General features: G+C 44.1%; 1 protein-coding gene across 2 annotated transcripts in view; it reads left to right on the forward strand.

Annotated features, from left to right (window-relative positions):
- Window positions 1-24,786, forward strand: part of LOC133140443 (ADP-ribosylation factor-like protein 15) — a 98,622-nt gene that overhangs the window by 31,127 nt on the left and 42,709 nt on the right. The window contains exons 1-4 of one of the 2 annotated variants that reach the window (XM_061260417.1): window positions 877-939; window positions 4,145-4,204; window positions 10,605-10,788; window positions 11,897-12,105. In XM_061260417.1, the coding sequence (XP_061116401.1) occupies window positions 10,608-10,788; window positions 11,897-12,105 (390 nt within the window). In that variant the 5' untranslated portion in view covers window positions 877-939; window positions 4,145-4,204; window positions 10,605-10,607. Of the gene's footprint in view, window positions 1-794; window positions 940-4,144; window positions 4,205-10,604; window positions 10,789-11,896; window positions 12,106-24,786 lie in introns of those variants that run through there. The other variant, XM_061260416.1, reaches the window with a different exon arrangement.

The following is a 24,786-nucleotide window of genomic DNA, read 5'->3' on the forward strand; positions in this document are numbered from 1 at the left end:
ACTTGACATCACAGAATCTTGCAGTGATATCCCATGAACATCTGACTCACTTCCACAGTGAAACTGTGACAACACATGAAGCAGTGTGCCACAAATGAGATGCTGTATAAGGAAGTGGAAGGTCTGAATCACCTGGACTGACCCCACTAATACATACAGTAGCTCTCCCTTTGCTACGACCCGCTGGTCTGGCCACACCATTACATTACATTACATTGCATTACATTATTGGCATTTTGGCAGACGCTCTTATTCACAGCGACGTACAGTTGGTTAGACTAAGCAGGAGACAATCCTCCCCTGGAGCAATGCAGGGTCAAGGGCCTTGCTCAAGGGCCCAATGGCTGTGTGGATCTCATTGTGGCTACACCGGGATTAGAACCACCAACCTTGTGTGTCCCAGTCATGTACCTTAACCACTACGCTACAGGGCCCCCCTCACACCAGGCCTACACATCTCACCCATGGTTCACGTGACACTCTTCACGAAGAGTAGGGGGTGTCCTGGCTAAATTCCAAACCTGGCTCTCTCAAACTGCCACCTAATCGTCCCCTGATTCAATTGGCTAAAAATAATGTACCTCCCTCTCCACCTCAGCTGGTGTGGGGTGAGCATTCTGGCTCAAAATGGCTGCCATTGCATCACCCAGGTGGGTGCTACACATTGGTGGTGGTTGAGGCGAGTTCCTCCCTCATCACTGTAAAGCTGTTTTTATACTAAAAGTATGATATAAATGGCAGGGATTAAGGATTGACAGCGTGTGATGGTATGTAAGTGGCGTATGGGTGTGCAGTGTTTCAGAGCGCTGTGCTGTAAAGGACCCCCCCCTCCGAGGCCGGAGTATGACGTGGTGTGCATCGGCCTGACGGGGGCCGGGAAGACCAGCCTCCTCTCCCGCCTGTGCAGCGAGCTCACCGACTGCATCGTTCCCACCACAGGTAGGGCCTGTTCCCAGTGTTCCCACCACAGGTAGGGCCTGTTCCCAGTGTTCCCACCACAGGTAGGGCCTGTTCCCACTGCAGGTAGGGCCCGTTCCCAGTGTTCCCATCACAGGTAGGGCCCGTTCCCACCACAGGTAGGGCCTGTTCCCACCGCAGGTAGGGCCCGTTCCCAGTGCAGGTAGGGCCTGTTCCCAGTGTTCCCACCGCAGGTAGGGCCTGTTCCCACTGCAGGTAAGGCCTGTTCCCAGTGTTCCCACTGCAGGTAGGGCCTGTTCCCAGTGTTCCCACTGTAGGTAGGGCCTGTTCCCAGTGTTCCCACTGCAGGTAGGGCCTGTTCCCAGTGTTCCCACCACAGGTAGGGCCTGTTCCCAGTGTTCCCACCACAGGTAGGGCCTGTTCCCACTGCAGGTAGGGCCCGTTCCCAGTGTTCCCATCACAGGTAGGGCCCGTTCCCACCACAGGTAGGGCCTGTTCCCACCACAGGTAGGGCCTGTTCCCACTGCAGGTAGGGCCCGTTCCCAGTGCAGGTAGGGCCTGTTCCCAGTGTTCCCATCGCAGGTAGGGCCTGTTCCCACTGCAGGTAGGGCCTGTTCCCAGTGTTCCCACTGCAGGTAGGGCCTGTTCCCAGTGTTTCCACTGTAGGTAGGGCCTGTTCCCAGTGTTCCCACTGCAGGTAGGGCCTGTTCCCAGTGTTCCCACCACAGGTAGGGCCTGTTCCCACTGCAGGTAGGGCCCGTTCCCAGTGCAGGTAGGGCCTATTCCCAGTGCAGGTAGGGCCCGTTCCCAGTGTTCCCACCGCAGGTAGGGCCTGTTCCCAGTGTTCCCACTGCAGGTAGGGCCTGTTCCCAGTGTTCCCTCTGCAGGTAGGGCCTGTTCCCACTGCAGGTAGGGCCTGTTCCCACCACAGGTAGGGCCTTTTCCCAGTGCAGGTAGGGCCCGTTCCCAGTGCAGGTAGGGCCTGTTCCCACTGCAGGTAGGGCCTGTTCCCAGTGTTCCCACTGCAGGTAGGGCCTGTTCCCAGTGTTCCCACTGCAGGTAGGGCCTGTTCCCAGTGTTCCCACTGCAGGTAGGGCCTGTTCCCACTGCAGATAGGGCCTGTTCCCAGTGTTCCCACTGCAGGTAGGGCCTGTTCCCACCACAGGTAGGGCCTGTTCCCACTGCAGGTAGGGCCCGTTCCCAGTGCAGGTAGGGCCCGTTCCCAGTGCAGGTAGGGCCTGTTCCCAGTGCAGGTAGGGCCCGTTCCCCGTGTTCCCACCGCAGGTAGGGCCCCCATTCTCACTGCAGGTAGGGCCTGTTCCCAGCACAGGTAGGGCCCCTATTCTCACTGCAGGTAGGGCCCGTTCTCACCGTTCCCACCTCAGGTAATACACACACACACGATCAGCTCACTGCAGCGATCAGCCCACTGCAGGTCTGAAGCTCATGGCTGCAGTGAACTCTGGATACAGTGATGCCCCACTGGGGACGTTTTCAAGGGGGTTGAAGTGGCTCGGTTTTGCGCAATTCTCCTTCTGTTACTCGTGACTTTGTGACTTTTTGATTTCATTTGATACCCCCCAAAAATACAGACAGAAAGTGAGGGCTCTCTGATTTGTGAACGTATTACAGGAGAGGAATGTCCTGAGCAGAGAGACTGCTCTGTCTACCTTGTGTCAGGAGAAGGGGGATGACAGCCCTGTGAAAGGAGAGATGAATGGATGGAAGGGTTTATGCTTTTATTTCACTGTAATTAAACCTTTAGGCTAGTTTATCATAGGCTTAAACGCACATACACACACACACGCACACACACCTCCAAACTCTACAGACGAAACACACCTCTTTCCTGTTTGCAACTTGCCGTATTGTCCATTGCCAGACATCCCATTGTGCCCCGTAATTTCTGTTTTGGCACATTTCTCTTCCAGATACAAAAAGAAAGAAAGACAGAAATATGAGAGCTTTCACTCCCTGTCTGGGGGCGGAACACCTGTCCCATACGGTGTAATGCCCTATTACATTAAAATATACATACTTTTACCCTCACCAGAGAGCTGTTCTGGCTCCCCTTCTGAAAATTAGATGAAATAAATTTGTCAACGCCAATGTTCCCTGCTAATGGATGTGTGATGGAATAATCTAGAATTCTGTCCCAGATTCCTGCCGACCTGCTGGGACACTCACGAAACTGCATTTTTAATCACGAAGCTTTAGATGTGAAATCGTGTGTTTAGTGTTTTTTAATCAGTAACAAATGTGTGCTGAAGAAACTCTGGATGTACTACCAAAGCATGATTCTCTGCAGGTAATGGGTTTCATCTCACACTTGTAATGCAGTTGTATTTCTATGCCTGCACTGCATTAAGTGTGTATTGGGCAAGTTTTTTTATGAAGTGAAGATCTCCTGGTATTACAAATAACATTTGCATTTCATAGCATTTTACATGGGGAGATGTACTACACATGCTTTCTATTAGCACAGTCATTCAGCCAAAAATTACAAAATCAGCCAAATCTACACCATTTTTTATGACGTCACATATAAATGTCAACTCTTTTGGATTGAATACACACTTTTTGATAAGGTGTACTTTATTGACTTTTGGAATTACTGAAAAAACATACATCACCTACAATCTCACAAAAGGACACTAATTTTTACAAAAAGAAAGAAACGAGACCAAAATATCACTCCTTTCACAACTTAACTTAAAAGCAGGTAAAATAAACGTTAACAGCAAAAATAACACAACTGCACGCAGGTGGTGGATTGCAATCGTAATGACTTGAGACAAGCTCACGTAGCACATCTCAAAGCTATGTACTATATGTTGTGGTTGCCACGGATGGAAATAATTAGGGGAAACCGCAAAACCCTTTAATGCAGGTTACCATGGAATGGAGCGATGGAGCAAGGCTCAGTGTCTGCCAGGATTGGTTACTGTCAGAGGTCAGAGATTTCCTGAGTTTCCGGGACAGTATTTGTGCAGTTAAGCTATAGGCGTGCTGAAGAAGTCTTGTGTTTTGTGTGGGTGAAGTCACTATAACTGCATAGCAAATCATTGTTAAAAATGCTTATTAATTTGTAGCAGTAGTCATCAAATACAAGTTCCTTTACTTGGCCATGCCTTTGTTCAAGCTAATTGAAGCTGGACTGGACACCATCCAAACATGTACAGTAATTATGCAAAAAATTCTAAAGCTGATCTCTTTTATTTTTCAGGTTTTAGCATCAAAGCTGTCCCATTCCAGAATGCCATCTTGAATGTGAAGGAACTTGGAGGTACATTTTTTACCGCATTTTTTAAAGCACTCATTTCTTATAATAATCTGTTCAAACACTGTTAAAGCTTCACTTACGTGGATGTTGATGATGGTGATGTTAGATTGCATTTATGTAGCTACTGTCATTTTGGATCTCAGAGCTCTTTACAGTGCAGAGAGGGGAAAGCAACCTCGCCTGAACCCCTACTGAAGTGTAACATCCACCCCTGAAACACGACTGAAGTGTAACATTCACCCCTGAACCACTACTGAAGTCTAACATTCACATCTGAACCACTACTGAAGTGTAACACCCACACCTGAACCACTACTGAAGTCTAACATTCACACCTGAACCACTACTGAAGTATAACATTCACACCTGAACCACTACTGAAGTGTAACACCCACACCTGAACCACTACTGAAATGTAACATTCACACCTGAACCACTACTGAAGTGTACCATCCAACCCTGAATCACTACCGAAGTATAACATCCACCCCTGAACCCCTACTGAAGTATAACATCCGCCCCTGAGACACAACAAAAGTGTAACATCCATACCTTAACCACTACTGAAGTGTAACATCCACCCCTGAAACACGACTGAAGTGTAACATTCACCCCTGAGCCACTACTGAAGTGTAACATTCACACCTGAACCACTACTGAAATGTAACATTCACACCTGAACCACTACTGAAGTGTAACACCCACACCTGAACCACTACTGAAGTCTAACATTCACACCTGAACCACTACTGAAGTGTACATCCACCCCTGAAACATGACTGAAGTGTAACATCCACCCCTGAACCCCTACTGAAGTATAACATCCACCCCTGAGACACGACTGAAGTGTAACATCCATACCTTAACCACTACTGAAGTGTAACATTCACCCCTGAACCACTACTGAAGCGTAACACCCACACCTGAACCACTACTGAAATGTAACACCCACACCTGAACCACTACTGAAGTCTAACATTCACACCTGAACCACTACTGAAGTGTACATCCACCCCTGAACCACTATTGAAGTGTAACATCCACCCCTGAAACATGACTGAAGTGTAACATTCACCCCTGAACCACAATTGAAGTGTAACATTCACCTAACATCCACCAACAAGGGCTAACTACTGTAGCCTTACATTTCCCCTGCTATAAAAAAAACAATTATTTAATGTGTGAAAACTGCAGTTGCTATGCACCAGTAGAAGGGACTGGACCGTGTCTGCTAATTGTGAAAGTCGGTAGTAAAGCTATTTGTGGGATTATGGGATTTGTAGTTCCTAACCTTCAGATATTCCTGTGTTACCTTGAATCCTGTAGCATTTCTGGCATCTGTCATGCCTGGCAAGTACTGTACATTGCTATCGGTGTAATCAAATACCCACCCTGCATCCTGCACCCTGTTTAAATCTATAGTTGTGCAGGCAGCTCAAACTAACAGACAACATGACTGATTATTTCTCAGTACTTGCCAAATCCACAAAGATATTTATCTTGTTATCTCTGCTGTCCCATACAAAAGTGAATTTATGAATTTTTGAATTTATGAAAATATATTCAAAGCTACATTACATCTTTGCGTCATGGACGACTCCTAAGTTTTGGCCTGAGGCAGTATAAACTATTAATGAGTTTTGGTTTTATTTTTATTTTTGCTGACAAAGTCGCTCTTAAGAGACACAGAAAGAGGGAAAAAATGTCAGTCCCTCCTAGCAACATTCCTCCTGCATTCCGGTTGAATGTCTCAGGCAATGTTTAACCTTTCAACTTTATTTCTGTTAAATAAGTAAACAAATGAAAGTGCTTTGGGTATTAAGGTACTTGGCCGGGGATGAAATCTTCCTCTGAGCCAAATAGGAAGTCCTCATCCCGTCCTGAGAAGCACACGCCGCCTGTTTAACATCGGAAAACAAATTTCCTCCTGGAGGGGGCTGACTCACTCGGATGACTCCTCATTTCCTACTGTGTGAACTTTAAACCTCCTTTTCACACTCATTCCCGAGCGGGGTGTGTGTTCTGAGAGGGAGTTTATGAATTCCACCTTTTAAAAGGTTGAAAAGTCCCCTGCATATGTTTAAATATTCAAAAATCTCTGTCACTAAATGTCTCCAGTGCATAGGCATCATGTTCACAGTGGTGTGTACTAAGCTCGGTCTCGCAACATTGAGACCGAAATATATTATTCAGACCTTAGCAGCCATTTTGTTCTGAATTTTTTATTAGAGTGAAGATTTTTTTTGTAGAGCCTGATCTCCAGAGTAATATTGAGTCTGCAGAGTTTGATGTCGGCCATCTTGGGCTGACAATTTTGACCAAAGGTTTATCTGACTCATCTCGGGACATTATTCATTAATATAGAAAAGAAATTAAAAATAAGACACTTGTGTCACTATTAGAGGTTGTGAGCTTCCACCCTTAGCTCCCTGGCCAGGAATAATAATAGCAGGATGAGGTAGTGAAGAAACCATTGAACACTGTGCTTTGACAACACTGACAGTGGGCACAGTTGGCAGGGCCATGCGTGGACAGGAGTGGTGCTATGCCTCTGTTATGCGTTGATAGCTTGTTGTTGTAGTATTTACAGTGATGAAGTGCTTGGCATCCATGTTCCGCGTTTGATTTTCCGCCAGGATATGTTGACTCGCCCTTCGCTGCCAACCTGACCGGCTGATGCCAGGTGTTTCTGTTCGGTGACAAACTGGAACATTTGCTGGCAGCAGGAAATGCTCGTGTCAATAGAGATGGAGACATTACAGGGCGTCTGTGAATGCGTGCTATTCGACCCGAGAGACGCTTTGCCAAGTTTCAACACACAGCCTTATCATAATTAGAATTGCTCTGTAATTGTTACAGTCATAGTTGTGGTAATAAAAGTAGCCAACAATGTTGGCAACTTGGTGCTTTGAGCCATTCGGTTTTCTGATCGCACCGAGGGACAAATAAGCAGCTTTCCGAGATGAATTCCACTTGATTTTCAAAAAGAATCTTCCACTTCTTTGGCTTCACGGCTCTTGGTAACGCTGACGACGCAATAAACATAATTTGCAGTGTCAAGTGCTTGCACGGAATGTTGGCAATGTAAAAACTACAGAAAACAGAATTTGAATTTTTTGATGAAAAAAAAGAAGAAGAGTTAATCAAGTGATTAATCCTTGGAAGACTTATGAATGCATTATTCAGTGATGTCAGAATCCCCCCAAGAAATGTTCCTGTTATTTTTAAGGGAACTTTGTGTAATTTTGTTACCATAACAAAACCTCCGTCTTGTGTGGTTGATTTAAATTTTCCTTTCAACACCGATCGAGTCCAAACTGGACATGGGGTTTAAAGAAATATAAAAAACAAACCTGTCCATCTCACCAGAATCAAAATGGTCTTTCTCTGGTTTTTATTAATTTCCCAAAGATCAGATGTGGCAGCTTGTTTACATTGATTGGCAGCGAACCTGATCAGGATTGTTGATTTTCCTGTTGAGTTATTCCAATCAGAAATCAGGCCACACAAGAGCAGCAGGCCTGAAATCACTTCAGTCCCAGCGAGACTTCAGACACAGAGCCATCCAGTCTGGCTCAGGCACTACAGGTTGATTTCATAACTTCAATAAATATCCATCTGTTTATGTGCATGTGTTGCGTATGAAAATGTGAACTATATGTGGAAAAGGATGCTTTTAAAGAAAATATATAACCTAATGTGACAGTGGCACTACTGTTTTATTATTGGTTTGTTAGAATCTGCAGTAGTTCACCAGGCCAAAGAGACAGAGCAGATTCTGATTATCTGAAACCACCCATCTCACAACTCAAGTTTTGTATTGTTGTTTCTGTTTGTTTGTGGGGTTTTTACAGATGAAAGCACAACATTGCAATAGCGGTTTGTGTGGCTGTAAAATATGATGTGAACGGCTTTGCCGACAGTAACCGTATGGGAGAGTGGTGGCGCTGAATTAACAGCACATGCGATTTAAATCATATTTTACTGTAAATTGTTAATAAGCCCAAGCAGACAGCAGGGAAACAGACTGGTTTGATTTGGAAGTTTCACAAAAATTGAAACTTCCAAAAGACCTGCTACTGGGACTTTCTCTGGCAAAACTCATCATTTAAATTTTTTTGTAGTTGCTCTACCTGGCATTAGAAGTAAAGCATCACATACCTTAAGAGACTGTCTACAACCATAAAACAGAGATGCTGGCTACTGCATTAGCTATTATCCATCAAATTGCTTTGGGCCACTCAATCATTACAATAATAAGAGATTCAATAACGTTAATAGCAGTTCAATAACAATGTGTAATTACATATTTTGTACAAGATTTCTGTCTGACAATTCCTTTTACAGTAAAATTGCATTACCTACTGCAGTATATATGATACACATTTCACAGATGTCAGCAGTTAAGAATGCATTGGAGTGCTGGTTGGGAGTAAAAACATGGGGTGCTGAAGAGCAGGTTGTGTTTGGGTAAGAGGAACATGGTTGACTCTGATCTGATAAATGTGTCAACAGTGGGCACCCAGCTACCACCCTCCCCCCGTCACCCCCCAATAGTGAACACAAGGTATATTTGATGCTAAAGTTCTGTTAAATGCACTTCAAAGACGGTTTCTCTGAGTGCAGTTCAACAGTGAATTTAAGACTAGGATCAGCGCTTTGCTGAGGGTATTATCTAATGCTGGTGATCAGCACAGGAAATGAAATGGAGGAAGCAGGAAGTGGACGCATTGGTTTAATGTTCTGTTGTAATAATTTAAGTGGGATGGAATAGCGATGGACTGGTGTCACTGGCATCAGAGGTTTTTATCATGTGGCGGAAACTGCCTCACCACAAATGAGGAATTCAGAACTTAAAAGATGAAGCATCCGTTGACTTCCCTTCAGTCTCTCTGAGAAACCACTCTGAGAAACTGTAAATTTATTTATTTATGACATTGTTATTTATTTATTTTGCAAATGTTTTTGGTAAAACGTATGGATTTTGTCAGCCTGTAATATGTGCTGCAGAAAGCATAATGTGATGAAAATGAGATGTGTCGTCTGGTCACATACAGTATATGTGGGGTTTTAAAATTGCCTCAAGAGTCCTCTTGATGTGGCTCTGCCTTTATGGGTTTGTCAGGTCTTAGTGACTCTTTCTTTTAGGGTAGTTTATGGTAGAAAGGCCCTCAGATTTAGAATCATTAAAATGTGACTCACATGAAAAAATTACATTGATATGAATTTATTGTAAATGAGTTAAAGAAACTGTCACTTTTAACAGCGGCTGTGTTTCTGTGGTTTCACAAACCCACACTTAAATTATTACTCATTTTGTAGTCATATGGCTTCATACTGTATGTCAGAAACTGCCAGATGTTTGTATGAATTGTTTTTATTTTAAGAGGCAAGATGGGTTGGAAAATGGTTGAAAATGGAGTAGGGGTAGGTAAATAAAAAATATAAATAATTTGTAATTTAGCAGACACTTTTATCCAAAGCGACTTACTGCTGTTTAGACTAAGCAAAGGACAATCCCCCTGGAGCAATGTGGGGTTAAGGGCCTTGCTCTAGGGCCCAACAGCTGTGCAGATCTGCACCTTCCGGGTCCCAGTCATGCACCTTAGTCATGCCGGACATTAGACATTCATTTGGTCAGAGGATTCCTGATTCCTAGATGAAATATCTTAATCATTTTTCTATTTTAATGGCGTTTAGCACAGCTGCGGGACAGATTTCATGGCACAGTGCTCTTACTGATGCTTCCTGCTCACCAGACTGGACAGATCTGTATGTGAGTCTCGCTGGGACTGAAGTCATTTCAGGCCTGCTGTTCTTGTGTGGCCCTGATTTTGTTCCAGAGGTCGTGACTGAATGGAATATCTCTGATGTGATTGGTCCAGTCCCCATAAAGAGTACAGGCATTGGCTGAGCTGACTCCACAGGTATGCACTTAAGACACAGGATCCTCCCACACAGAAGAAAAGTGTCCAAGTCCACCACGCACAGGTGTGGTCCCTGTAGGTGAAGCTGGAAGCCCAGCTAACTCTGCTGCCAGCTTATACAGCAGCCATGTTTATCCAAAGTAACATACAATAAGTAACTTGTACACATAAGTATCTTGCGCACAAAACCAGGCACAATTTGTTGAAACATCTTTGTTCGGCTTGTAGGCACAGCATTGCATCGCACAGTATTTTAAAATTATTGCTTTTCTGAATTCTTCATCAGTGACCAATAGGTGGCACATATGATCTTGAAGTGGTCATGAATGTAATATCTCCAGCATCGTTTAAAACAATTGATTACACAAGGTCATTTGGGGTGATGGAACAGAACCTAGCACGTGGCGAATCCTCTGCACTCGAGGGGACTGATTTAGGAGTCACGGCGTTGATTCTGATGTTGGTCGCATGCACAGGAAATGCTCTCTGATGAGCAACTCGAATGTGGCGAAGGGGAAATGAAAGGAGCCGAACGTTGCTGGATGCGTGTAATGAGACTGACTGTGTTCCTGAGCCCCACACATGCCTGCCTGTGGGCATGGACTGCCCTCTCAGTCCAATCAGTGTTGGGGAGCCATCGCGGAGTGACTCATTTTCCGGGTATGTAGGTCTCTTCCTGAAATGATTTACTGTAATAAATAAAGTTCTGCTGCAGTGACCCTCGGTGAGTGGATCTGTTTGCAGCGCGCCCACATCGCTGTGCAGAAAGGAAACCATGTGTTCACTATAAACCCAGGCATTTCCACTGCTGCGGCGTTACCGGTGGAATCCACTGTTGAAGATAACCAGGCCTGGTGGTTTAATAACCCATGTGAACTTTCAAGAAGAAAGTCCTTCTGCTATGTGCAGTAAATTTGCACTTTTTTCTCTTTCGGAATGCCAAACAGGACCGAAAGGTTTTTTCATTTTCATGGTGAAAAGTTAATTGGATCACATCGGAGTTGAGATTTTGTACACTGGAAGAAGAAGTTATTGTTGTTATTGCATTTGAAATGCACATTCTCTTGCTTGTTGTGTTTGTTGGCCAAAATGGCAGAATTCTTAAATCCCTGCACACTCAAATTATCAGAGACTGTTTGGACATTTTTTCTATTTAGAAGGGATGTGGAAGGAGAGAATAATACTAATTCAAAGGCAGAAACGTGTGGTATTTCCAGTGATTGGCACATTAGTAATAAATAATCAAATAACTAATACAATTTTAAAGAGTAGAATTTTCCTTTGGTAACTCTGGATGTATGGTTGCTGTTTTAGGGGTTGGTCTACAATTTCTTTCAGCATGTTAATGTGACAGAATTCTTTTTTTTTTTTTTTTTGGGAGTTGGGGGTAGAGAAATCATGACAGTCATCACTTGTGGACTGAAATGTCTGAGTCATCTCCTTGCCTGGGTGACATCATTCAAAACCATGTCAAAACAAAGGTATTGGTCAGCTAATGGGGAGTTCCACCTCATATGTTCAGATGAACTGAAGGTGTTGCTTCATATGTTTTTGGTCATAACAGATGTTTGAAGGAGCGAGTGACCTCAAAAATCAAAATGATTGTGTAAGCCACTGATATCATCTGTTATGTTCAGTTAATTTAAACTTTGCCACCTCTGTTTTTTAGTTACCATGGCATCAAAATGTATACTGAGTTTGAAGTTAATGTTGATTTGACGAGGTTATCGGTGAGATAAGTGACCTGTTGCGTGGTTCTCTCCCTCAGGAGCCGACAACATCAAGAAGTACTGGAGTCGCTATTACCAGGGGTCCCAGGGGGTGGTTTTTGTCCTGGACAGTGCATCTTCGGAGGAGGACCTAGAAGTGGCCCGTGCAGAACTCCATTCAGCCCTGCAGCACCCACAGCTCTGCACCCTCCCCTTCCTAATACTGGCCAACCACCAGGACAAACCGGCCGCTCGCTCAGTCCAGGAGGTACCTGATCCCGCCAAGCCGTTCTTCTCTGCGTACGTCACATTCTGGCAGCGGTGAAAAGCTCAGATTGCGTGTTATAATAACACGTGCAATTATTAACCAAGCCTTCTAGCATCATTCCATCTTTATGTATTTGGGTGCGACCATCACAGAGTAGAGTGCAATAAAATCTCTACAACAAAAAACCTTTTGATTTGCACCACCTCACTACATTGGTAGCTCAGGAGTCAACTTTCCACACCAAATATAGATATCGACTGTTTAAGATCTCCTGCAAGGTCGCGGGCCTCTCATGTACACAGTGTAGAGTGTTTGTGCGGAGAGTGAAACGCGTGTGGCGTGGTTGCCAGTCGGTACCGTCGTTCCCGCGCGTCATGTGCAGTGTTGACCTGTGGCCTGCGTCTGCGTCGGGGGGGCACCGTGGGCTGGGGAGATCCGCGGAAGAGAGTAAACATCGGCGTGGTGCACGTTTGAGTAACGACCGCTTTCCGCTGGCTGAGGAAACCAAGGACAAGTGAGCGAGTCGCAGCTCGCCGCTCGAGAGGGGACAGGGCCGTGTGCGCGGTACAGTGTAAGCGCCGTGTCAAACATCTACACTGCGGAGTGTTTCTGTCCTCTCTGAATATTGTACATATACAGTATGTATGTATTTGTTTGTGTGTACTGGTAAGGTACAAGGAGAGGTATCAGAGAATGGCTGTGTATGTGGGCAAAGTGTCAGCACCGTGTCAAACATCTACGTGCGGGGGTGTTACTTTCCTCTCTGAGTATAAGGATAAAAGAGGTTCGTAAGTACATACTGTGTACGGTATGTACTTATGTACAGTATGTATGTATGTATGTACACTGTATATGTGTTTGCATGTACTGGTATATGGAGAGCTATCGGAGCTGTTTTACAGGTTGTTCTTGAAAGAGTTCAACCTATGTGCCATTTGTTTATGCTGGAAGAATGTTGTAATGCGAGTCTATGAAGGTTTCTGATGTCTACCGTGGATATAGATTGTGTGTGGCAAACAGCGTTTGATCGTGTTTTTAGGTTCCTGCAGCTGTCACTGTGTGGTTTGTTCAGCTGAGTTCATTTAAGTGTCTTCAGTTCTGGATAAATGGTGGTGGAAATGTTCCGTGTGGATTTCGGGAGAGGGTCAAAGTGCGAGTCTCCTCACTGTAAATTCAGCATAAGCCACAGCAGGCGATGTGCTACACAGAAGCCTGAGTATTACATTGTTGACATTCTTGAAGTTGTTTTTACTTTTCATATTTATCAAAAGATAGATTTACTGCATTTTCTAAACCCACTATTCTTGTCCCATGACTTCTTTTTCCATTATTGTTTAAGATTCAAATACTTTTCAACGCTTTACTGAGCTTATCTGGTATATTGGAATCCATGAAATACTTTTAAAAAATGCAAACCCCAACTCTTGGTTGGCTCAGTTCCACCAGGAAGTATTTGAATCCAAATGAATAAACATAAATGACCCAGGTCTGGTAATTTTTTCACGCCTGTTATCCTGCTTGTCTATGTATGGGCTGTAGAATCCAGATTGCACTAAACATATTTTGCCCACAGTAATCCATTCTGCTATTGATAAATCAAGAAACTGTAGACCACCGTCTACAGTTTCAAAACAAAGCATATTACCACAGCAGATATATCCTTTCCCAGCTTGAACATCAGCTTGGTCAAGCTGGTCATAGGCTGGTCTAGCTGGATACAGTATGAGGTGGTCATAAGCTGGTTTAGCTGGGTATGAGCTGGTCAACCAGCCAGTACTGGTAGCTTGTTTATGCTTGTTTGCGCCGGTTTCAAAACATAGCTTGAGCTAGTCAAACCATGTGAAGCTGGGAGCTGCTCTCAATTGGTCAATTAAGATAGGAGCTGGTCTGAACTGGCCAACCAACTATCAGCTGTTTCAAAACCTAGTTTGAGCTGTTTTTTTCTGCAGGGATTGTGAAGTGTGAAAACTACATTAGGTATGGCTTTTGAGGGGAGGTCATTGTTACATTCTGGATGGGGTTGTGTCTGGTTTGCACACATGGTTACACTCCTCTTGCGTGGTTTATGAAACATTGGATTGTGCCCTCTGCCTCCCTGAATGCTAAAGCTAAAGTGCACGTTTCTGTTTATCACCCTGGTAACCGCTGACCGTTGGCAGTGAGGGCTGTCACATCTCCCACAGTTCAATTGGTTCGAGAGCCGTAGCAAATAAATGATAGCTGCTCAGATTCCATGAGGGGCACCTGCCAAGGTTGCAATGTGGTATCAATAAAAGGATGTTTTGCATACATCCATTCGTTACATTCTTATGTTTCACATGGCAAATTTTGTAACTTTGTTTGGTGAGTACTGCGGTTAGTTATTAATAAATGAACTGAACAAACAAGAAAAATAACGTATCATTCTCTGATGCTCATCTGTGAACTCTCAACCACTTGTATGAAACTTTTGTGAAATGAAACATTTTTGTGAGACAACCGATAATCTGCAATCCCTGTGAGATTTAAATGAGACCACAGGGCAGGCTGATGTCTGACTCCAGGGGTCAGAAAGTAACAGTCATGGAGTGTTCTTCAACCCATCAGCCAGCTGATTCACTCATTAATTCTACCTCCTGGCTGGAGAACTGTGCTAATTAGCAAATCCAGGTGATTGGAACAAAATTCTGGGGAGGTGATGTGTTGCATTTGGCTGTTTCTCAACCTGGATTTTCCACCTCTGGGCACAGGTCCGCGGCAAAAGCCAAAAGTATATATTTAGTACCCTAATGTGAGGATGATCTACTGTCTTTTCTTCGTCACCGTCAGGTCATACACACAAAGGTGGTACAAGATGGCTGCTGTTGTCACGGATACCCTGTTAATTTGTGCAGTTTGTTCCACCCATCTGGTGCAACTAATGCCACTCACACTAACCTTTCAATGTCCTCATTCACACAGCTGCTTAATTATGTTAAGTTGAAACTTGAGCGCATTTCTGTTTGGGTTAAGGTTGGGGTCTGTTATTGTTTCAGTACCTGTTTTTGTGGATCTATTTGTGCCTTCTACACACACTATATGCATATTTGAGTCTTTCTTTGATTCATTTCATGTATTTGTAAACACGATAATAAGTGAGGTCAACTTTGAGAGGGTGACACGTTTTGCCACAGGCCTTTATGTAAGTGAAGGCAGTTTTAATCATAAACTTCAGCGCACCCTTAGTTCACCACCCAGGGCAAATGTCTGACTGATTCAGGATTCTTCCTCACACACATGGCCATGGTGCTGGAATGCCTTCAGCCATTTAGTCATCCGAGGGAGGCCAATCTTCTTCTTCTCCCCATTAGTTTCCTTTTTGATTACAAGAGGCACATGAGTCATGACTAATCAGAGCCATGCTCGAATCATGTGTGCATGTGTGTGAGCTCCACAGATCCCCAAACCTTCCAGACAGGGTTAATGGGGAAATGACCTGCTTGTGTCCTGTGTGTGTGTGCATGTGTGTTGTGTATGTGTGTGTTCTGTGTGTGTGTGTGTGTGTGTGTGTTATCTATGTGTGTGGATATGTGTATGTGTGTATTGTGTATGTGTGTGTTCTGTGTGTGTGTGTGTGTGTTCTGTGTATGTGGGTGTGTGTGTGTGTGTGTTATCTATGTGTGTGGATGTGTGTGTGTGTGTGTGTATTGTGTATGTGTGTGTTCTGTGTGTGTGTGTGTGTGTGTGTGTTCTGTGTATGTGGGTGTGTGTGTGTGTGTGTGTGTGTGTGTGTGTCTGAAAGGCGTATAGCTCAGAGATGTGACTCAGCAGGCCAGATGTAGAACATCAGTATGGGGTCAAAGGTTAATTTATGGATTCATACATTAGCAGTGTTGATCTCCGGAAGGGAAAGTGATGTAAGAGACAGGCTCCAGGATCCCCCACTCACGCCCTCCCAATCTCCTCCAGAAAAGTAGACTTGGGTCAGTGGACTTTTGAACACTCTCACCCTCACTTTTCTGATTGCCCCTGTGTTCTGCTGGCTTCAGCTAGCTTGAGATATTGCAGTAAAAAAAACTGCACAATAGTCACAATAAATCTGTCATTAGCCAGTATTCAGTGAGGTTAAGAATCACCCCTTTAACAAACTACGATTAGCTTTTAGAAAAGTTTAGTGATTGTGTGTGCAGTCTGCGGAAGCTTTGGGGGCCTCTCCGAAGGGCCCCACAGTGGAGCATGCTGGGATAGATTTGCAGTATCCTAATGGCTAATTATTGGCCCACCTGAGAGCCTTTTGAATAGGGCTTTAAAGAAACATGGCAGTGATTAACATGGCAATGAAACTGTAAATGTGTTGTGTTCAGGAGACCAGGGTTCGACCTGGTATGAATAGAGCTGTGTTGCATTTGGTTATTTGTTACCAGGTATGGTCACGGTGAAACATTTTCCTCTCACATTTGACTCCTCCGCAGTTGAGTCGTTATTTAATTTTTTGGCCTTTTAAAGCTCCTCTTAAATGTCATGTCTTGTGCTATCTGTCATGAATATTCAGGTTGCCAGACCTCAAAGTGAAAGCCGCTAATATGATGTTGACAGACGCGAGGCGGATTTTGTTACCGCTGTTGGCGGCCGCCCTCAGCTGGTCCTGCTTGTTGACGGAAGAACGGGGTCATTCGCCCATTTGCGTGGTCCAAAAACTCTCCGGCAGCTTCAGTCTTTAATGGCCTGGTAAAGTTTTTAAACATTTTTTATTGCACAATATCGGGCAGCTTTCGCTGTTTGGGCATCAGCGGAGCGGGTTTAACACGGCTCCGTGGGGCTGTAAAGCCCTCACTGGCTCCCTCTGTGTGAACTGTTTTCCGGGGGAACGGGGGACAGAATTCCTCGTTGACATCCATCTCCCGCCGCTGGGGCCCAAGGAAGTCAGAGGAGAGAGGGGGAATGTTGGGAAAGAGGGGGAATTGCGTGTTGATATAACACCTCAACAAAGCAGGTCTGTTTGGAGGGTGGGCTAATGGGCCACTCCCAGGATGTTTTTCCTTTCATTAGCGTTTCTCATTTCTCGGTTCTCGCCACCTTCAGCCGGACCAGGGCTCCGGCCTCCCTCAGCTATCTCCGGACAGGGCCCTGAACCGAAAGGGGGGGAACGAGACAAAAAAACGTTGACAGTTTCGGACAGAGGACGAGGCTTTTCCGTGACCACCATCGTCGAGTCGAGTGCCAAGGCTGAGGGGGGGGGTTTTGTTGACATCACTTAAGAGCATGCTGATGATGGGACAGAGAAACTGCTTCAGTGAAGTCAGCAGTGCTGCAAGCTCCAGTTGAATTAGTAGAGAGACTTTCCAAGAGAGAATTGGAAGACAGCATGGTCTGTTATGAGTTGCCGATGTGCATCTGTTTTCTGTACTGACAAAGCCCAGACTTATGTTGGCATCTCTGTAGAGACACTATGCCACACAGGCAGTCAAACATTTCAAGCCTACCTAATGGAATCTTTTCCCCTCAAAACAGAAGGCACATTTTTTTTTTTTTGCCAAATTCTATTTGTTTATTCTAGATTTACTGTAATATATGACACCATATTATTCCATAAACACAGCAATGATTCTGCTTAACCTTTCTCCCAGAAAGAAATCTAATAATTTCAACTTGCAATATGACATTTTGACACTTTTCCCTGTCTGAATTAAACCCAAGTTTCATTCATCTGTTTGTTTCATTTTGCCTGAAGGCGATTTTGCCTAATCCCGGAAAACCGTCTTGGAAAATTTGCGGCATAAATGTTTTTTTTAGAAGATTTCTTTATTTTTCCGCAGGGAATCGCAGACGAGTGTTGACACAGTTGCATTCCGAAAAGAGTACATCCCTTCATGTGTTGTTAAAATGCAGATAAACACTTTAGTTTAATTTGACAATCTTTGATTCATCATTTTGTTCCCGTGTGGTAAACCCTGAGACCCCTATCTGCAGAAAACAATAATGTTCTAATCTGTAAGACAGTTGTATTTGGGTAGGGGGGTGGGGCATGATTTGAACGGAAGATTCTGTCTGGGGGGAGCTGTTCCTTACTTAAACAGCTCAGTAAGGAAGGAAGATGTTGTCAGTAAATAAGTCGTTGACAGTAGAAAAAACCTACAACTGTCATTCAATTTGCAACAAAACCCACAAAACGATGATTTTGTATTTGGTTCCTGCTGTCTTCGTTTAGGCCGTGGTACAGAACCAGGATGGCAGTCTACTGCTTCTTGGTTAAGCGGAATCCATTTTGTGGCTTACCTCTCCACTTAAGTGAGCCAAAAACGCATGTGGTGAATCTCTGTAACACACAGCAGATGATGTCAGCCTACAGCTCTATAGGTTCAATCATTTCAGAAGAATTATGTTGCTTTAAGTACGCTTGGCTTCTCATCTGCGTTTCTCATCTCTAATACTTTGTAATCTTATTTATGAGTTTGGCAGACACTGTTATCCAGGCGTAATGTATATAACTTGCTGTGTGTGTTGTGTGTTATCCGTACTTGCAGCTGGTCTTTTGCAGAAGGGATGCAGGTTAAGCTCTGTGGGCCATCCAGACGTTGAGCCTTCTGGTTTGAAGTCTGTTTCCCAAGCATACTCCACCCTGCCTGTGAAAGGATTCATTTTAATTCCTTTTTTATAAGCCAATAAATTCTTCCTGCTTTTGGTTGCTTGCAGCTTTGACCCTGCATTCCGTTGGTATACATTAATTTCTTTCCCGCGCTCAAATAGCCATGTTATGTCATACATAGTATAGTAAAAATGTAATTGTTTTTTGGCTTTGAATGCAATATTATGTGTCTAATGTTTCAGTGGGTTTTTTCCCCTCATCAAGTTGGTATGTTTTCTTAAAATAAAATTCCATATCCCAAAATCTGCTTAAGTGGTGACTGATATGCTTTCATGTTATGTGAAGGGTACTAGTGTTATACTCTTTTATTAGTTTATGCCTCAAAACCATCATAGTAAAATAGGCTAGAGCAGAACATAAGGGAATTGCACTTGACTGATGCATCTCTGCAGCATACCCAGACTTGAGATTAGTGCAAGTGTTACATCTCAGAATCCGCCCATATTACAATAACATGGGGAACACAGTTTGGACGCAAAACTGAAGTCCCTAGTGCCCAAAAACAAACCAACGTTCAAAAGAAACATTCCCAAAAATAGTGCAAAGCATATTCCCTCTAAAATTACAATAAGTATGTTGATGTTTGGGATGTAACAGTGTGGAACAGTATCAACATCTTGTACTTAGTTCTTGACATTACTCACTCCACTATATCCTCCCCAGCATCTCCACTGCTTCACACGTTCCCTGTAATTGATTTCCTGAATGCTTCTCCCGTTGCTGATGAGAACCATTTTTAGACTAAATTAAGGACTGAGCGCGATTAGACTGTTGTTGAAACGGAGGCGATGCTAATGCGATAACTGCGGTCGAGCAGAAAGAAATGTGTCAGACAGTTGAGTCTGAGCAGCTGTAACTAGGGAAGTACAGTCATTACCAAGTTTTGACAGAGCTAGCCTGCATTTACCCAGCATGCACTGGTTTCCTGTAGGTTCCTTAGCAGCCCTCACATGTCCAAAGGTGTTTTTCGAAGGGTTTCAGTCCTCACAAAAATCATTGGACCCCTTCCAGGGCATTAACCCTGTGTCTTGTCACAGGCCTCCTGTCAGAACTGGTCGGCTCACTTTCAGTGACTCATCTGAAGTGACTCCCCAAATGTTCTGTGGCTTCACCCTGACCAGTATGTGGACCATTCTGAGAAAATTCCTAAGAAATTGTACCACTGACACAGTTGCTCTAATCTGTCGTAACCTGGCATCCAGCTGTTCTTCTTTAGGAGGTGCAACCACAAGTATTTCCCACTGGAAAAACAGTCTGTAAAAGCCTGGTCTCAGAGAAGTTTATGTTAGAGAAGGAGAAAGTTGTGATTCTCCTTAAAAGCCAACAAGCAGTTTCCTCTTGCGGCCCAGGTGTCTCGGCAATAAATGTCACGTCAGTCTTCAGCGCGCTGGACTCGATAACAGTTTCTTTTCGGAGTGTGAAGTACTGTACGTGCACACACATAAGACAGTTCAGGAAAATGCAACTTGTGCTTTTGGGACAGTTTGAACAGCCTGCGTTTCTGGCCTGCGTCTTCATTACCGCTGACATTTCAGTGCCTTCACGTCAATTCATGTCTGACTCTAATTTAAGCGTTCCACATCCACAAGACTTTAAAATGGCTGCAGGACAATGGCAGCACTCAAGAACATCCTCTTCTGGGTCTTTGTCTCCATTATCGTGTGTCCTGGAATGAAGAGAAGGGGACTCCAGCTCTTTTTGGGGCTTCTCCTTTGATCGCTGATCCCCAATGACCCCTCGTGAGCTCTTTTTAAATCTCAGTTGACCTAGACAGATTTTTGGAAGTGGGACCCTCCCGGTGGAATGGGGTTGGGGGGTGCTTGTTCCACTTGAGTAGAGAGGGTGTAACGAGTTTTAATGTGGGGATTGGGGTGACCGAGCCTGAAGAAAGAAGGGCGGGGGGGTTAGGGGGTTCAGGGAGGATGTAGCTGAGAGCCCACCCTGGAGGAGAGAGCCAGACGTCCCCCTGAATTTGCCCACCTTGTGTCCCAAAACAGGCCTGCCAGTTACCACAGACATGTCCTGCTGGTAACTTTCCACGCCATACACAGTGTGCTAATCGCTGATTGACCTTCTGGCGCTAGGCGTCGAGATATGACTGTCCAATGCAGCCACCGCCGTGTAGTCATACTTACTGTATTTCTTGTAAGGTTGTTGTTTTCCTTGAGGTTTTGTTTTTCAGGCCTGTAGTGTCAAATGTACATCCACATTTATGATGCTATAGGCCATATTTGCACACTGCACATACGCATGTCCACCCTGTTTCTTCAAAACCGCTGAAATTATTCCAGGGAAACCTTTAGAGAATACTTGTAGATTATTGTGATCCAACAATCATGTAAATTACATGGCCTTTTTTTACCTTTGGGTCCATGGAGACTCATGCAGTTGTGCCACCTGCAAGGAAACTATTATGATCTGCATCTGTGACTGCCAGATATAATTAGCTAATTCAATTGCTCAATCTTGAAAAGAATGATTTTTGGATTGTTCCTCAACCTCAAACCTGAGCCATTTGGGAGTATCCCCTTAAAAAGATTGTTAAAGAAAATATATTTCTGGCCAAACTAATGTGTTTTACAGAAATGGCATGAAACAATCTTGTGCTCAGCTGGAGAAGGTGTTTCGGATCCAAATGAAATTGGAGGTTATTATTTTACACCGTCATTTAAGTGTTGACAGAACACCCTCTTATTTTACGTGATTTCAAGAATTCTAACAAGACAGACATGGATTAAGCCACACAAATATAATCATATAATCGGATAAAAATGAAGACCATTGTCTTATAGTCTTGACTACACTAAGGATCTGAACGGAATGTGTACTGGACAGTATCCTATGGCAAATGTGTCATGGAAGATGTGAGCATATTCTTACTGTATGTGCATATGTGAACATATTCTGAGCCTGCAGTAGCTGGCTTAATGGTAACGCAAACTCACCAAGTTAGATAAATAAAAAATTACTTCTAGATCAGCTTTGTTTTTTGTGTATGTAAAGTCTAATTCCTGTATTCTGTTTGGAAAATGGTGAGTTTACGTTATGGGTAGCGCCATCTTGAAGGAATGTTTTGACCATGGTTGCTAGTGTGGGCGGAGCTTAGGGACAGTCATTTTCATTTGAAAGCTACAGCTGATGCACCAGCAAAGAATGTGGAGGACCAACAGGAAATGCGACCAGACTGATTTTATATTTTAAATTTTTTTTCATATTTTCTCATTGTGATGCGTATTGGATTTATAGCCAAGCGATAGATGAGTATTTGAAGATTCCAAATCTGCACCAAAATTGAATTGGACGCAGTTTTTTAAGTATTCTATAAAAGTGAGAACTGCGCAATGTTTTCATTTGAAACTCATCTCAGAAAGCATCATGGGCCACTTCTCATGCATTCGTCAAGGAGCTTGTTCACATGAATGACTACAACTCCCAAGTCATTCAGGGATTAATGTGGGTTTTCTGCATTTGAGGGAGTAACTCACTGTTTTTAGTGTGGAGATGATATGGCAGGGATGACTTAACCTGTACACCATCGTATTGTCTGTGCAACCAGTAAGAGGTTTGACCCCCTGGCTTTCTATTGTACCCAACTGTGTCTGTCTGGAGAGAGTTAAGTTAAGCCCAGTTCAAGACTAAATTCGAATTTGACTGGAGATAAAACTCAATTTAGTCCAGGACGAAGCTTAATCTGTGTGGGCGGTTTCCTGCAAGTTAAGTGTATAAAACTAATGGGCCAATTAATTGTAGTCCAAGCCATGTACAAGCATGTAACCAAGTGTTTTTAAATATTACATCCAGAGATCAAAATGAATTTCTTTAATTTATTAGTTTATATGGCAGAGATAGTGCACATTGATACACATTCCTGTAAAGGAGTTAGCCAGGAAGGCCCGTTTTCATCTCTAGTCCCTGGACTACACATTTTGCCGAACTGAGATCATACAGTAAGCATCCATTGTAGCTATACTGTGTGATTGATACACAGTCTGTCTCTGAGGACTGAATGATCTTCTGTAATACAGTGGTGATCCCAATAACTCTTAACTTTCTTTAATAGAGTTCTTAGCGATAGCTTTTCTGCAACAATCAGCCAGGTGGTGATAGGATGTTTCAGTGTGTATTTTCTTTTGGGTTCTTTCCTGTCAAGTAAAAGAAAACAGAATGAAAAGCGTGTTTATATTGTGTGGGTTTCCTCAAGTCTAGCACGCTGTGATAAAGAGGATGAGATTGAGCATGTTATCCAGACGGGCTTGTATTGTTTGTGATTGATAATGAGATCTGTCCTACCTGTCTGGACTGTACAGGGCCCGTCCAGATGTGTTCGCTTCGTCTGCCGGGGTCTGCACACGCAGCTGGGTCTGTAACTAAACAGCCTCGTGTTTTGTATCAACAAAGCCGTCAAACAATAGCTGTTCACCCGAGCCGTTACGTCTGAGACAGTGCTTCGCTCGCCCGCGGGGTCTCTCCCACGCGTTGGCTGCCTTCCTCTCTCTCACACTGGGGGCCTTCTTGCAGTCTTTACGACCCTCAGCTGCAATGAGTACTTATTTCATTAATTTAATTTATCTTTTTAATCTAACCCCTGCTGAGAAAAGGTTTTGAAACAGCTTGTATCTGGTTGACCAGTTCAGACCAGCTCCCATCTTGACATGGTTTGACCAGCTCAAGCTATGTTTTGAAACAGCTGGACAAGCTACCAGCACTAGCTGCTTGATCAGCTCATAACCAGCTAGTCCAACTTCATGACCAGCTTGGCTATGCTGATTGACCAGCTCATAACCAGCTAGTCCAACTTCATGACCAGCTGGCATACAGGAGCTGGGCTTTACAGCAGGGAAGATGATGAAGGAAACCGTAAAGCATGTATTTGACGTGAGCAGGAAAGCTGCAGCGTTCTTCGAGGCAAGTTTGGATAAAGACAGGTGGAAGGCTTCCTGGTCTCCTGTCGGCGGATCCAGACTTCCTGATTGGTATCCGGCGCTGTCAAAGCTTGTCGGTTGGCAGGTGTGGGGAATAGGAGAGCACTGTGCTTTTAGCGCTGTTATTCTCACTTTGTAATTCAAAATGTGCCATCATGCAGCAGTACAGCACAGTACCTGAGCTCTTCCAAACAGTCTCATCTCATCACTGTCTACGGAGGCCTCGCCTGGACTGTGTCTTCAGGCCTAGACTCCTGTGTTTGTGGAGGGGCTGTGGTATGTGTATTTGAAGGATGATTCAGAATGCCCTGGTGGGTTTGCAGTATGTTTTTGTTTTGATGACAGGGTATGCACCAATGATGAAAGTCACACTTTGTGCCAATCAGCACTTTGTGCCAGGTTCTACTGCCTAAGACTTGGACTGGGCTCAAGTGACTATGCAAGTGTTGATCTCCATCCCTGGGATTGACTCACTTTATCCAATTCTAAGAATGTTAGACCTTTGATTTAGTTTTTGGAATGTTTTTCTTTTCTCAAAATTCTAAGTCAGCACTCTAGAAGTTTCAGTTACCAATAGTGATTACATCAGCGTTTGAATGTTCAGAGAATGTTTAAGAACATTCTAATCACATGTCTGTGATGGCACACCTAAAAGGAACTGCACAAGAATTGAATCTCCAGTAGTTGATCAGTCAGGTTCTAGAACAACATGGAGCCACAGTGCCTGTTCTCTGTGACAAAAGTTACACACAAACAGTCTTGTTTACCCTGAATCTTGTTGATGTGTGATCATGAGGAAAAAACTGAAAGTTCTTCGCGTTCTCAAAAACATATTTTCATATCTTTGTGTCCCAAGCATTACTTCGTGGGGGAGAGCAGCCTGGCAGCTTTGTGAATGTTTTGGGAGCCGTGTGCTGGCATCAGTGTCACTTATGTTTACCTCTGCGCCTCCCTGTACCCAAATATTATAAGGATCCCTGAACAGCGATCTTCTCCAGGCCTCCTGGCATCTCTGGATTCGCTCAGACCAGAACCCTCTCCAGATGTTGACAGTGGTTCCTCAGGATATGTCCTTTTTCTAGGAAACCAGTGCAGCTACGCTCGAGTTGCATTTTCCCCAATAAAAAGGCCTTTAATCGCCCGTGTTTAAAAAGT

This window comes from Conger conger, chromosome 11 (assembly GCF_963514075.1).
Source record: "Conger conger chromosome 11, fConCon1.1, whole genome shotgun sequence".
In the NCBI taxonomy this organism is placed as follows: Eukaryota; Metazoa; Chordata; class Actinopteri; order Anguilliformes; family Congridae; genus Conger; species Conger conger.